Genomic DNA, 15994 nt, shown 5'->3' on the forward strand with positions numbered 1-15994 from the left:
TCTCGGTGACATCACACTCCTTTACTCTAAATAACAATGTAAATAGTACATAAAATTCAAAAGCACATGGCATGTGATATGGCTAAACTTCTAAGTAAGATGTATGGAGTCCATATTGTCTGAAAATCATACGGTACTTGGGGCCTCTTCCATGGGAGCTATTTCCATGTCCATACAGGTAGAGAGAATAATTGATTTCTTTTAGAAAGAGAGGAATCAATGCACTCTGCATAATTGCACACTTTTCTAAATAATAGGCTGTACAAGCACCTACTGCAACGACAACTTCCAAACAAACTGCAGCCATACCAAGTAAAAAATATTAACCAGCCACCCCTATCTGGCACTTGTTGCTGACTTTTCACAAGCCAGGGTTGTTATGCCTGTGCAGCTGTGCCACACACACAGTGCTATTTTCCTAGAAAAAGAGATGCCGGAAATATAAATGTGTATGCAGGTGCCAAAATCCCAAGGGAGCAGAAAATATTATTTATGTATTTGGCCAGTTGCACAGATGTTATTGGCCCAGAGACTGATAATGGACAAAGTCCCAACCAGAGAAGAATGGCAGATTAAATTGATGGATTACGCCAAAATGGCAAAAATGACCAAAGAATCAGAAATCGGAAAGTTATCATTTACCTCAAAAACCATTGTAAACAGTTAAAATCGTTAGTAGGATCTGAATAACACTTGTAGTTTAATGGTGAATTTTGGATATAATGGAAATGTAAAAGATTTGATTATAAAAGATGCAGGAGGATGTGATTAATAATAGGACCCACAAAGGGGAGGAGGGAAATCCAGGAGATTCTCTGGAATCTTGTCTTTATGTTGTACGTTTCTGATTGTAAAACTTTAATTAAAAAAACAAAACAAAAATTAATATAAATGTATATGCAACTGCGAGTACTGATCTAAACAAAGTGCTAGTAAGCATCCTCAGGTGAATCGCCTGTTGCTTTCAAACGTTCTCCACCCAAAAGCGCGCGGCAGCGAAAGCAACCCGCTTTTTCACGCCGCCTCTCCTTTTGCCCCCGCCCAACTACAGCGAGCTCCCGCCCTCCCCTCCTCGCACGCCACTGGCCGAAGGCGGCTGAGTGGCAGCGCAGGCCGAGCCAGCCAGCGCTTGCCTCTTGCTGGTCACGTGAGCTCTTTGCTCTCGTGAGCCTGCTCGGCTCCTCCTCCTCTTCTTCCCCCCCTCCGATCCGACCGTGGTCCCCTTGGCTTGGGGCTTCTTCTGCCCTCCTTCGCCGCTCGTCGGGCGGTAAGTAGGTTCTTTGGAGGCACGGGGAGCGGGGGAGGCAGGTGGAGCCTCCGTTCGTTCCTTCCGCTCTCTCTCTCCCCTCCCCCCTGAACTCGGCTTCCGCGGAGGGTTCTTCTCGCTTCAAGCGCGGCGGGCTGGGGAGCCGCACTTGGCTTGGGGAGAAGGCGCAGAGCCCGGCCTCGCGCCGCGGCGGAGGCTCCCTTTGTGTGGGGTGTGTGTGTGCGCGCGCGCAAGAGAGGAAGAGCCTCCTCGTGAGTAAGCAAGCAAGCGGCCGGCAGATTCTAAGCCCCCCCCCTCCAGCCCCCTCCCACGAGTGGGACTCCAGCCTGGCTACGCGGCCTGCGCTAGTACCAAACAGGAGTACGTTATGTGGGGCTGCTGCAACGTACAAAATGGTTTTTTGGGGGAATGCATTGGCTGGAGCTTTTTTCTGCAGCAAATGGGGTGCAAAGCATGCTCCAGGCCCGTGCTTGGAAGTTTAGGTGGGGACTCTTTATCTATCGCGACTGAATGGATTTCCGTTTTCTTTCCTCCAGACAAACACATACCCCACGTTTTTCTGCATGCAATGGTTTTTTTTGTGTTTTTTTTTGCTTCTGTGTTCAGGCGTGTGAGCCCCCAAGGTGCACCCCTAGGACAGAGGCATCTTGTTCAGGAAGGCTGGATGTTGGCTGGGGAAATTGCCGCGTCCCTTTCCCCCTTGGGTCCTGCATTTGGTTTGTTGTGGTAATGCGATAGGAGGAGCAGCCAATATGGTGTCCTCCAGATGTTGGGACTCCAACTCCCAGCAGTCCCAGCCAGCGTGGCCAGTGTTCAGAGATGGTGGGAGGTGTGTGCTCCAGCAACGCCTGGAGGGCATATTGCTCATACGCAGTGTATACTTGGGATTGGCAGCAACCGTGGCGCCCATATCAGTTTTCTTAACTAGGGAAGCATGGTGAGCGATACAGGTGAGTGCTGCTTCTGGGCGCACTTTGTGTGCATCTTGTCTAGGCATGCAAACTGCAGTCCCACTTCTGGAGAGATGAAGGTGACAGACTGCAGATGTTGGAAAGTGGCTTCCTTCTGATGAGGAAGGGAGCACAATGCTTTGCTGTGTTCTCTTGCCTAGCAAATCAGGTAGCTGCTGTTCCTGTGTGTGTTTTCATATGTAACAAGGTAGGTAACAGGGAAGCACCTAGCTTTCCTTTGCTGAGTATTACAGATTTGGGGTGAGACTGAAAATGTTCCAGAGCAAGCTAGCTGTTTTGACTTGCTATGGTTTATCAGAAGTCCCAAAGACAATATTTGGCAGTTTCTGTAGCAGAACCGGAACTCACTTTGTTATTGACATCCTTTTTCTTTGTTTAGTGCTTGCTTTTTGCCAGCTGCCTATTGTCTGCGTCTGTACTTGTTGAGTATTCTTCTGGGATTTTATGAGGTCTTATCAACATGTTGCCACAGCACACTAGTTCCGTTTGTCATCATTACTCCCCTTTAATTTTTTATTTTTTTTAAGTTGCAGTTGGTCCTTGTTGGTAATATAAAAGGAGCAATTCGTTACTGTTACCTGTGATGTTTTAATATATAATATAACTGTTTTGAAGCAACGAGCAATTGGTATTTATTCCAACGCAGCTCTTAATATGCATTTCTTTGGTTTTGACACAGGACTTAAAACACATAAGGAGAACAGAAGTGACTTTTAAACTGGTTCTTTCACATTGCACTGCACTAGTTATGTTACATAGTGCTTAGTTATTAATGGCAAGTGTTCTTCTGAACCACCAATGTATTGAAGCTTTCCTCCTAATAGATGTAACTCCTAATAAGAGACATCAATTTTTGGGTTGGTTTCAGACTTACAGCACAGTCTTGACCATGACTACTCAGAACTAAGCTATGCTGAATTTAGTGGGCTCACTCCCACCTAAGTGGGGTTAGGACTGCAGTCTTGTTCATGCTTAGAGAAATCATGACTTGATTTCAGTGGGTCTGCTGTACGCATGACTGAAGTAGATACAACCCTTTTGGCTTGTATGTAGTGTGAAAATGGGAAATATTAAAAACCAATTACTGAATCTACTTTATAGTGTGTGATATAAATGGAATAGCCTTTATAAGTTCCTGGTTAGCCTTTATCTCTTTGTCTTAGTCTCTCTGGTTAGATGGCAACAACTAATGGACTGTAATTATTTCTAACAGGCCTAAGAAGAAACTTCACTGGATTAAAGAAAAAACCCAGTTGCTGCTGTACAGCAGCAGCTACCCAGCTGCTGTTGTGCCTGAGAATCTTCAGTTTTGTTCCAAAACTTGCTTGAACACTTGTCAAATGACGTCAATGGCCAGCCTGTTCTCTTTTACTAGCCCAGCTGTAAAGCGTCTTTTGGGCTGGAAACAAGGCGATGAAGAGGAAAAATGGGCAGAAAAAGCAGTTGATGCTCTGGTTAAAAAACTGAAAAAGAAGAAAGGAGCCATGGAAGAGCTGGAGAAAGCACTGAGCAGTCCTGGACAACCCAGTAAATGCGTTACTATTCCTCGTTCGTTAGATGGGCGACTTCAAGTTTCTCACCGCAAGGGCCTTCCTCATGTTATTTACTGTCGTGTTTGGCGTTGGCCTGACCTTCAGAGTCATCACGAGCTGAAGCCGTTGGACGTTTGTGAATTTCCTTTTGGATCTAAGCAGAAGGAAGTCTGCATCAATCCATATCATTACAAAAGGGTAGAGAGCCCAGGTGTGTTTGAATGTTATGGCATTGCTTTCATCACAAAGTGTTCAAACTGTAATGTGATTTACAGTGCATGTCTACTTAGAGGAGAGTGCCATTGTGTTGAGTGAGACTTGACTCCCAGGAAAGCACGTATAGGTTTGCTGTCAGGTGACTATGAGGAAGATTGGTGTACCTGAACTTACTTTTACAAAGTGAAATTATTATTTATTAAATTTGTATACCGCTCGTCATCTGAAGATCTCAGGGTGGTTCACAGCATAAAAATACAAGTTCAAAATACACAGTAAAACCAAGAACAAACCAAACAAATGCCCCCTACCCAAAAACCCCACATTTAAAAGGATAAATGATGTTGAAGAGGAATGTTTTAGTCTGGCACCTAATGGTGTATAATGAGGGCGCCAGCTGAGCCACCCTGGGGAAGAGTGTTCCACAAACGGAACCGCTGCAGAAAAGGCCTGTTCTTGTGTTTCCACCCTCTGGACCTCTTGTGGAGGAGGCACACAAAGAAGGGCATCATGATGATTGCAGGGTCCTGGTAGGCCCACATGGGCAGAGGCGGTCCTTGAGGTTTCTTTTGTCTTGGGGAACATTGATGCTATATGTCTACCTTGCATTGTCCATCTGTTAAACTCTATGCTTTTTGAAACATGATTTCTGATAATAAACATAGAAGCAAGCTTTTTTGCTCTGACCCTATCCATCACTGGCATGTGGTCCCCCAAAAGGAGCTCAGAATGCAATGTGCCCCATGGCCTGGAAATGCCCCCCCCCCCCCCCCCGCTGTACACCATTTGTCAGTGAGAGGCACCTCTTGTCTTGTTGGATTGCTATGGGACATGCAACTAGATTTTCCCAGTGTTTTGACAGTGTGTGCTTAAGGCACGTTCTTCTGTCTCTGTGTCTTCAGCACTTAGCACTTCTACTGCTGTAGACAAACGGACGTCTTCAGGGCTGTTAACTAAAAACACTAATCTTAGGTTTATATTGTTTTCTTTCTTTTCAGTTCTACCTCCAGTATTGGTGCCAAGGCATAGTGAATTCAACCCACAGCATAGCCTTCTGGTTCAGTTCAGGAACCTGAGTCACAATGAACCGCACATGCCACACAATGCTACTTTTCCAGATTCGTTCCAGCAGCCTAACAGCACTCCATTTCCCATTTCTCCAAGTAGTCCATATCCACCTTCTCCAGGCGGCAGTACTTACCCAAATTCGCCAGCCAGTTCCGGACCTTCTAGTCCATTTCAGCTACCAGGTAAAAGCCTATCTGTGTGAACTTAATTGAAAAGTAAAACTTGTAGTATGAAGCCAGAGGGAGTTAGAATTACATTTCAGAATTCCTGCTATGCATTTTGTCATATTTATTGAGGAAACATCATTTGAAGCTTTGGAATTAATCTTGTGAAGGAATTAAAAAAAACAAATAATTGCTATTTGAGAATTTTGCTGTTTTATGTATTTCTGCATACACTTCTGATTTGAATGGGTAGTGGGACAGAAGACACAAGACTAAGAGTTTGGAGAAAGCATAAACCATTCTACTGTTATTTATTTAGTGTGACCCATATGCATGGTGCTACACAAACAACGAGAGGAAAGATCTGTGTCCTGGAGACTTAATGTAGACAGCGACACTAGGGAGACAATTGCGGAAAAAGAGGGGAATGGAAGTGAGGCATGCAGGAGAAGATTGTATGATTATTGCAGTTGCATGTACTTTTACTTTAGTTATGGAGAACATAGGAACTAGGAGGTTGTGCCCAAAGTCTTCATGGAAAAGGCGGGGTTTCTGAGAGTGTGTAGTGAATGTAGTAAAATAGGTGATATCATGGAAGCATTCAGAGAGGCGGTTCCTTTCATAAATGTGAGGGAGAAAAAGTTGTGTTGCTTCCTAGGTAGGCCAAGGATGGTGAAGCTGAATGAGTGGGTATCATATGTTTGTTGGGATATAAAATCAAAAAGATCAGATGGTGCAAGGCTTTGGTGGGGTTTGAAAATAAGGGTGATAAATTTATGCTGGCTCTAGGAATAAACAGGAAGGGAGTGTAGAAATTCAAGGAAGGGCATCACATGGTCAGAGTGGTGAGAGGTGAATGTTTTTGATAACAGTTCTGGATAAAGGTGAGAGGACAAAGTCAAGGCAATAGAAAGTCAGGAAGTAGTAGATTTCCATAGTCTAGGCAAAGCTAGAGCCTGGACCCACTCTGCACATTAGTTGAGGATTCCCATGAATGGTTCCTCCACAAACTCATGGGTGCCTTTGAAATTAGCTAGTGTTAGTATTGAAGACCAGTGGATATGAACTGCTAAAACTGGTGTGGGGAACCTTTCAGCCTCCAGGTGTCAGTGAACTACAAGTCCCATCATCCCTGGCCATTGTCCGTGTTGTGGGGGATTGATGGGAATTGTAATTCAGTAACATCTGGAGGGTGAAAGGTTCCCCACACCTGTGCTGTGACTTGATGATCGCTTCAGTCTGCCATGTTGTTGTATTGGCCCGGGGTTTGTTTAAAAAAAAGTTGGTTTCTTGTATATGCACTGTAATGTATGTCTCTTGGAAACACCCAAAAAACATTTCAGATAATAAAATAAAGACCAGGGCATGGACCAGATTTTTTGCTGAGGTGACAGAGACGACTCTTATTTGTTTGTTTTTTCTGTAATGTTACAAAGAGAGCACTAACTTTGCCCAGCAGTAATACACTAAATTGTGGATTATTTGGTAAAGGAAGAGAGAAGTCAAAGAGAAAGCCAAGGCTATGTGCCTACTCAGCAGGGTGGATGGCGATAATGTCACTGGACATGGAGAGCGAGGTTATAAAAGAAGGGCTTGAGAGGAAAGATAAGAAGTTTGGCCTCCACATATTGAACTTGAGATGTTGACAAAACATACAAACCAAAATATGAAAAGTACTTGGAGATGGGAGATTGGATGAAGGGAGGAAATTCAGGGTAAAGATGAAGAACGCTATCAGAAGCCTATAGATGGTACTGAAACTCATGGAATGGGATACACCTGGTGAGAGGCTGTAGGGGGAGGACAGCAAGAGAGCTAAAAACAGATCCACGAGGAAGTGTCTCTCCATATGTAGAGATCAAAAGAATGATTATACAGGTGAAAAGCTAAGTGGGGTCTTAGGGCAAGAGTCATCAGCTATATATCACATGCTGCAGAGATGACTAAGACCGCAGAGATAATTGAATTGGTAGGCTATTTTTTTGGCAAGGGCAGTTTTAGGAAAATGGATGGGGATGCAAAGAGGCATATTTCAGGAGTTTGGAGATGGAGGTAAATTGGGCAGGAATTGACAAGGGAAGATGAGTCAAGGGGTGTGAGGTTTTGTTTGTTTTAGAATAGGAGAAACAGGGAAGTTGGGAGTTATAGCAGTGACAGAGGTACAACAATCTGGGAACAGTGCCACTTCAGACTGTGAAATGGGAATCGGAAGCTTAAATGATCCTCCACATTAAACTCCAAGCACGCACTCACACACATGAAGCATATAGGGAGGGGAAGACCAGGTGGCTTTACAGTGCAATCCTAACCAGAAAAGAGAAGGGCAGGGAACTAGGGAGTGGTAAATCACTGCAATGGCAAAATTGGAAGCAACATCTTATAGGTTGTTCTAAATATACTGATTTTTGTTTGATCCCATTGATGTTGATGACACTGCTTCCAAGCATTTTTAGTTAATAGTCTCAGTGTGAGAACCTGACCAAGACTGCCCTCCTGATGATGATCACTAGAGCAGGAAGAATGAGATTGGTTAGGTTGTGGCCCAGAGGGCTGTAGAGTGGGGAAAGTAACACAGACAATCTGGTCAACCAAGTATTTAGAAAGCAGTTTATTTATAGAAAAAGATTTCAAAGGAAGCAGAAAAATGGAAGGTGGAGAGTGAGGAGGTAGTAAGGAAGGATGACCCTGAAGTGGGAGGAACAGTTGATTTTGTAGGGGTAACGAGCTGTGATTAGGCTGGATTAAATGTTCTCACTTTGCTCAAATTCCTTATTTTTCTTTATAGCAGATACACCACCACCAGCATATATGCCTCCTGAAGATCAAATGGGGCAAGATAATTCACAGTCTATGGACACAAGCAATAATATGATCTCTCAGATAATGCCAAATATTTCCAGTAGAGGTGAGGTGAACAATGCATTTTGTGGACTTGTCAATATTGTGCAGTTGAAATTCTATAGAGAAGAGAATAATCTACCAATCAAAAGTGCTTCTTTTTCCAGCTGCCACTTATCCCTGCCTCTTAAAAGCACATTGGCACTGAAGGCTTTGGATGGGCAGCATCCAATTTTGCTTTTCAGCCATGGGTAATTGTGTTATGGGTTGAGGATGTTAGTGTTTGAGGGTTGGATACGTAGTGAGTTTGCAGGGATGTGGACAGAGCAGCACCAGAGGGGGACCTTTATAGGTGGAGCAAAAGATATTTGTAGCCTGCCCTTCCTCCCAAAGGAGCCCAGGGTTGGACCAAGTTATCAGCATTTCAGAATAAACTGCTGCATGTATTGAATATTTCAGTATTCAGTGAACAACCAGTCAGCAAACTAATAATTTTTAATTGTGTATATATGAAGACGGTCTTCGTTTCTAAGTGTGGGCGCTTTAAATGGCCACGTTCTTGAAACTCAATTTTTTTATGGACTTGAGCTGTGGCTTAAAGAAATAAGTAATTCAGCATGATTAAAACAAATTATTTTTCATGCTCCCAAGTTGGCGTAATGTAGTGCTTGTGAACATGAACTATGCCATGCCACTGTCATCAGAGACTTGGTTCCCCCATCTTTCTTGTGGGACTATCTTACTTTGCAGAGCTGTTGGAATATTTTGGGTGGGGTATCCATGAAACTCTTTGAGCTCCTAGGAATAAAGGCATTAATAACTATTACTGTATGGGAGAGACTATTGCTTTAGGTGTTGGAAATACTGAAATCCGTATGTTTTGCTTTTGTTCATAGATGTTCACCCTGTGGCCTATGAAGAGCCCAAGCACTGGTGTTCAATTGTGTATTATGAATTAAACAATCGAGTTGGGGAGGCATTTCTTGCATCTTCCACTAGTATTTTAGTAGACGGTTTTACAGATCCTTCTAATAACAAGAACAGGTTCTGCTTAGGTTTGCTCTCCAATGTCAATCGCAACTCAACAATTGAGAACACCAGGAGACACATTGGAAAAGGTAATAGAGAAATGTGCTTTGTATGATCATAAGAAACCTTCCTTCACCTAACTTTGTCATGTTCATTAATCTCAGTGGGTCTGCTATGAGTAAAATGTAGCTGAATACCACCTAATGTTTCTAAAAGAAGCATTTTCAGTGAACAAATCTCCACACACACATATAGTGTGATTCTACAGACTGCACACCAAAGACAAATCTTTCAGCCTTCTGATCAGATGCTTTGATCTAACCTGCCAAATGGCTCATGATTCTGAATAACAGTTTCCTAGTAATAGAATACCAGCAATATTTAGGTAATCTCGGTTTAAAAAATTATTTGTTGAAGAATCTTATTCTTTGATTCATGGAAGGAGGACATCTAGTGGCTGATATTCAGTGGTAGAAATGCAAGTATACTCTGATGTGTTAGAATAACTGGAAACCATTCCTACTGGAGCCTTTTAAAAATAGGAACTTGGCTAGACTTTCTGACATCTGTAACATTTCTGCAAATAACCCTGTTAAATGTTTGGGTTTCTCTCACTCCCCTGACTCCAGGTGTCCATCTCTACTATGTCGGTGGTGAAGTCTATGCCGAATGCCTGAGTGACAGTAGCATATTTGTACAGAGTCGGAATTGCAACTACCATCATGGATTTCACCCTACAACTGTCTGCAAAATTCCTAGCGGCTGCAGCCTGAAAATTTTTAACAACCAGGAATTCGCTCAGCTTCTAGCTCAGTCGGTCAATCATGGATTTGAGGCAGTATACGAGCTCACCAAAATGTGCACAATTCGGATGAGTTTTGTGAAGGTAAGGGGTTGGGGGGGGTGAACCTGCTATAACTTGTGCGTTTGAGTGATTTTTGAAGTATATTCCCCAGGACAATAACTTTAATGGAAAATCTTCTGTGGCTTTGAGGGCTTCATCCGCATATGTAATCTAGAAAAGTCACAGAAGTAACCCACCGTCCCTCAGAATGGGGAATGATGCAGAGGGAGTTTGGATGCATTATTACAGGCAACTCCCCATTTATGCAGGGGTTCTGTTCTGGGGCCCCATACGCATGCACAAAATTGTGTAAAATGGGGAGCACCCTAGAGAGTCCTCCTCAACCAAGTCCCGCAACCCCTCCAGCTTGTGTGAGTCGGAGTGGCAACAGAGCTTGCACAACTTCCTTTACGCGTCAGCTGGGCTGGTTAACTGAGTAGCACATCAGCTGGGCCAGCTCTGCTGCCTCTCTGGCTTGGGGGAGCCAAAGGGACTGTGGGGCTTGGGTGACCAGGTGACCCTGTTTCTGGGTACCGCTTCTGGTTGCGTGCAAATAGGGTGTGCATAAATGGGAAGGTGCCTGTATTTCAAACAAGCATGTCCTCCTTGTCAGTGTAACAGGCTCTGAAGCAGGTGTCAGTTGGACAGATGCATTCTCTCACTCGTCATTTGCAGGCCTTTCCAATAGGATGAGGCTTTGTTTGAATAAACCGTCATTCTTCTCCATCTGCAAAACCTAGTAGACAACGTATACCGGGAATCCTACTGAACAGTAGGATTTTTTCTGTGGGAGGAATAGAAGCATATGGTATCCTGCCATTCCTCCATAAACCTATGTAGTGGTGCCTCGGGTTAAGAACTTAATTCGTTCTGGAGGTCCGTTCTTAACCTGAAACCATTCTTAATCAGAGGCACCACTTTAGCTAATGGGGCCTCCCGCTGCCGCCACCAGCGATTTCTGTTCTCATCCTGAAGCAAAGTTCTCAAACCGAGGTACTATTTCTGGGTTAGCGGAGTCTGCAACCTGAAGCGTCTGTAACCCGAGGTACCACTGTATTCCCTTTTCTCTGATGTATCACACTTCTTTTTTTGAGGGTGGTGTGTGTGTGTGTGTGTGTTAGTTACTCATTTTTAATTTCTAATGAATTTACTAGACTAATCAACACTGGCTGTTTTAAGAGCGATTCTTCGATATGCACTAAATGTCTGCCCATTTTTTGTAGGGATGGGGAGCGGAATATCATCGGCAAGATGTTACAAGCACTCCATGCTGGATAGAAATCCATCTTCACGGGCCTCTGCAGTGGCTGGATAAAGTACTCACCCAGATGGGATCCCCTCTTAATCCCATCTCTTCTGTTTCATAGTGCCAAAGAAGTTTTTTCAACCATAACTTTAGTGACCATTTTCTAATTCTACAGACACTTCCAGTGTGGATACTGTAAGAACATACTACACATTAGCTTTCTTCTACCAGTGACCAATTCCATTGTTTTTTATCGCTCTTCGTTTGATTTTTTTATATTAAGGAAACAGCCAAGTTGGGAAGAAAACTGAGAATTCAGGATTTTATTTTTCCTTGATACGCATATTTAATAATCATCAACTCCACTGAAAATATTTTTATGTGTCTTCTAGGAACACATTCTTGAACTGGTTCTTTTTTTTCGGGGGGGGGGCGGGGAATAACATTTATCTTTTTCCTAAATTTGTTTATTTCCAGTTTACAAGTTTTTAATGTTGTATAATGGATAATGTCCATAAACAAACCTAGCTTTATTACACCCAAGATTGCCTTTAGCTTGAGTAAATAATGTGACTTAAGTATATACATGTTAAAAACACATTACAGATAGTGGTATTAGAATGCATTACTGCAAGTTCTGTGGTAAATAGTGGTTTTATCTATACCCCAGTTCAATTTAATACTGCCTTTACAGTGCAATTGTATGCATGTATACTCAATGGAACATTGAGCTACTGGAACTTACTCCCAGACAAGTGTAAATAGGATGCTGTCTTTAGTCAATTGTTCTTAAACATTTGATTCAAGGCACTCTGTTTTGCTTAGACTAGTCAGTATTTTCCCTTGACTTACATTCATGCTGTGGGCTAGGCCTTGACAAAGTGTAGCTTTTTAGGAAATCCACGTCTTTTATAGTGCAAAACCGTGCCATTTTGTAGATAACATTACAAGGCATTGTTCACCTTTCCATTTTATTTTGCCTCTCTGTAGCTGGTATGCTGGGGGCTTCCTAATGTCACTGTTGGTTTTAATAATCACACACACAGTATTAATTAATGTCCTTCCTAATGTTACTGCTGGTTTTAATAATTCCCCTCCTCCAGTATTAATTACAACTGTGGTGTACTTTACATTTGTAACCAGAATATCAGGACTCTCACTTTGTTAAGTGATGCAGAATGTTTGCCTTTTAAATTACTGAGGCAGACCAGGCCTTCAATAACAAAAAGATCATTGCCATTTGGTGCCTGGAGCCTAATAGAAGAAGTCAAGAATCTTAAGCCCTTATATAACACATCAGCTCTTCAGCATCATCTGTCAAATGAATTGTCAGTTTTATGGCCTTTTGTTAATAAACCTACTAAAGGACTCTAACTGATGCAGAGATGAATGGTAGGGTTTTGGTGAATATGGATATGAATGTGGAAGTCCTCCTGTCTTAGGCTACTGGTGGTGTCCATTCAGGCATATTTATTCATCAGTACAAGTGTGTGTGTGGGGGGGGGGGATGTATGCCTAAGTATCCAGCAATTACCAGTGCAGTTAAATCTGATAAAGATGAAGTAAGTCTGAAATGTGTTTGTTTATGTCCAGCAGCCATGCTTTGCTAACAGAAATTTACCGCTAGCCTTCAGTTACTTGGTCTCCCTCAGAGTAAGTGTGGTAAGTAAGCAAATGGTTACACTTCAGTGCTAACTTGTTGAAGTTCTCCCTTCCCTCAGCAACCCAAGAAGGCCTATATTCTTTTGCCATGTATTTTCGTTTGCTTTAGGGTGCTAAAGCCAACGCTAAGTACCATACTAAATGCATTGGCTTCTGAAGATGTAGTCCACCAAAAATAGTTCTCAGTGAGCCTTTCCCCAGTGACAGCAGTTAAAGCTACGCTTTCTCTATGGGATCACCTGTTTCTAGTCCTATGTGGACTAGACTACAGGTGGTGGTGGTTGCCTTCGTTTTAAAGCTTAACATTATGTTAAGTGAGTGTATACTTGAGATCACTGAACACAGGTAAATTATTCCATAACAGTTGAGACATCGGAGTATGTATTTGTGCTTTATAAGTTTTAAAACCAATTAGTGGTGGGGAAAATAGGCCACACAAGACTGAAGTTGACTTCTCCCAAGTTTAAAAGATCAGCTACTTTAAAGACTCCTGGAATTGCTTCGCTGATCACACAGAACTAGCTATCTGTAGTCTCTGGTTAGATGGTGAGAGGAGTGTTAATCATGTTCCCACAACTCCTTAAATGCTGGTAAGCTCAGTATTGGCCATAGTCACTGCCATACTTTATTGCAGGAAGTGAACTCTTAATTGTGTATTCTGTGGCGACATGTTTGTGAAGAAACTTTCAAAACTAGAAGACTATGAAAAGGCTACTTGGTTATTAGCAAATGTGATCGTGTGGAACATCTGGACCTAGTCATGTTTGTAAATTTAACTGGATCTACACCAAAGTAAAACTTAGTTGAATGCCACCCATCATTGCCACGGAAGTTGTGTTGTGCTTATATGGTAGTCCTGCCAGGGTCTTCAAGAGTTTACATATTATAATAAATACTTTGAAATTGCCTTAAAGGGAAAACAAATATGACTTTACAAAGTTGTACCATTCTTTTGTATACATACTAGTTTCTACTTGATTTTAGAAGCAAAAAACCCACCCTTTCCCAGTCTTTCTTTTTTAAAAAAAGAGAAGTAGATGGTCTTATTTTGTTGCCTTATATTTTAGTCAACTCCTTACTTAAAACTACAGCCAATATTTGCCTTTGCTGGGCATGCTGCTAGCTAAGCAAGATCTGCTGGGGTGTTCTCCTGTGCAAACCTCACTGAAATTACCAGGAACTGCACAGGGGGAATTGCTCCCCAGCAGTTGTAGTGGCTCCAGATGTTCTGTGCTTGCACTTGACCACATTGCCTGTATAACACTAAAGATGATACCATCTTTTAACACATTTCATTGAATTAAAAACAATAAATGATTTGCAAGTTAATTCTGCCGTGTTAAAAGATTTGGCCTTTGTAACTAACTTCCTGAAGATTCCTACTCTTTAAGCCATCTAAAAGCCTTAGTACTGGTTAGGTACCAGTACTAACCAGATCTTCTGACTTTGCATGCAGTCTGAGCAATATTACTCTGTGTATGCAGTCAAAAAATATATGTTTTGCACTTTTCAAGAGCAAGAATAGTACATAAATTGCTAGTGCATTTTTTTTTAGGGGGGGGGGGAATTGGACGGACTATTACCAGCAATGATATGAGTAAACTTGCTCCTGGTTTTCCCTTTATCCTTTGGAGGGACAAACTTATTAAATGCTGATACATCAGCTTGCCTTTTTGTTGTGATTCTCCATCTCTAAGATTTACTTGTATATTCCGACTGAGTTGCCAATTACTTAGTTCTGTTTCAGTGGATGTGTAGGCATCTGACATAGGTTTCACTACAAGCTGCCATGCTTGCATTATGGTGTATGTAAGAATGGAAGGAGACTTATTCGTTTCCAGATTTAGCTTGAGTCACGTGTTCTCATTTTTGTAGAAACTGAGTAGACTATCTCATTCTTGCAGTTTACAATTTTTTATGCCTTTCGCTGGCCTCTTTTGGCCATCTCCTTTTTTGGGAGAGTAAATGGCGGTGGGTACCATCCAACCACCCATGGAGGATGTGTGCTTTGACTTTGTTCTCAATAATACTTCTGGTGGGTATTAAGAGGTACTAGACCAGGGGTCTGCAACCCGCGGCTCCGGAGGCTCTTTTACACCTTTGCCGTGGCTCCGGGGCGGATACTAGCAAGGGGAGGAGGTGCATTGTGCGCCCCGACACTCCCACTGTGGCGGGCGCTGTACTGGCTGTGACGTCGCATGGGGCGGTGCGTGCGTTAGTCACGCACAGTCCCGACGTCACCTTCCTGCCCGCTGTCAGATCGCGGCTCCGGAGATATATTTGTTTTAAATGTCGCAATGGTTTTGCGGCTCCCAGGTTTTTTTTCCTTCGGAAACGGGTCCAAGTGGCTCTTTTTGTCTTAAAGGTTGCAGACCCCTGTACTAGACAAATTGACTTCAGCGTAAATTGCAAGTTTTCATTGGAAAATTGATTAAACTATATTGTGCAAGATTGTTGTTGCATCTGGCTAGATTGCTGACTTGCTGAAGGGACCAAAATGTGCCTCAGGATTAATTTATTTTAAAAATTCTAAAATGCCCTACTTTCTTTCTACTTCGTCTTCACAATAACTAAAGCTGGTTCTACAGCAAGTATGGATGAATTCAGGTTTGAATCTTCTGGCTGAATTAAGAATTCAAACATCCCACATCCAAAATTTCTGTTCTCTTGCGGCATCACATTTTCTACTCCTACAGATAATCAATGTAAAATGCTGTTTCACAAAAGTTACTATGTAACAGCCTTGTAATTTGAATATTTTTAAAAAACCATGCATTTATTTCACAGTATTACTAATGTTTACCTGATAAAAACAGACGGTATTGTAGTCTGTGCCTGGAAAACATCTACATATGTCAAACACTTTCTCCCTCAAGCTAATAAAGAGTTATTATTGCCTGAATTGTTGCTAGATAGCAGTATTTTAAAATAAAAACAACCTTTTTGGGCAGCACAATGTTTTGACCTGTCTCTGCCTGCATTGCAAATAATTCCTGAACTCTCTGGAATGGTGAGATGTGGTGGGATAATGGCAGGATCGCTCCCGAGGGCCCTCTTCAGTTAAGTAGAGTTCAGAAGGCACTGTTGTTTTCCAAATAGCTCTGGGCAATGAAATGGGACTGGGTGATGACCATTGCATCATTAGTGAACTGCCCAG

The 15994-nt window shown here is 42.5% G+C and overlaps 1 protein-coding gene across 1 annotated transcript; it reads left to right on the top strand.

Annotated features, from left to right (window-relative positions):
* Positions 1–1127: 1127 nt before the first annotated feature.
* SMAD5 (SMAD family member 5) lies at positions 1128–15793 on the top strand. Its single transcript, XM_079968136.1, has 8 exons — positions 1128–1267; positions 3452–3981; positions 4985–5236; positions 8004–8123; positions 8953–9174; positions 9715–9971; positions 11153–12741; positions 12881–15793. Exons 2-7 carry the CDS (start codon positions 3579–3581, stop codon positions 11294–11296), a joined length of 1398 nt encoding a protein of 465 aa, XP_079824262.1. The 5' UTR covers positions 1128–1267; positions 3452–3578; the 3' UTR covers positions 11297–12741; positions 12881–15793.
* The last annotated feature ends 201 nt before the right edge of the window (positions 15794–15994 follow it).

The sequence above is a fragment of the Podarcis cretensis genome, assembly GCF_951804945.1.
Source record: "Podarcis cretensis genome assembly, chromosome: 2".
Lineage (NCBI taxonomy): Eukaryota > Metazoa > Chordata > Lepidosauria > Squamata > Lacertidae > Podarcis > Podarcis cretensis.

Bases quoted from the DNA above. Each gene is read 5' to 3' on its own strand.
- SMAD5 (XM_079968136.1), top strand. From the start codon at position 3,579: ATGACGTCAATGGCCAGCCTGTTCTCTTTTACTAGCCCAGCTGTAAAG. The intron at 5,237-8,003 runs GTAAAAGCCTAT...TTTTCTTTATAG, and splicing joins TAGTCCATTTCAGCTACCAG to CAGATACACCACCACCAGCA. The intron at 8,124-8,952 runs GTGAGGTGAACA...TTTTGTTCATAG, and splicing joins GCCAAATATTTCCAGTAGAG to ATGTTCACCCTGTGGCCTAT.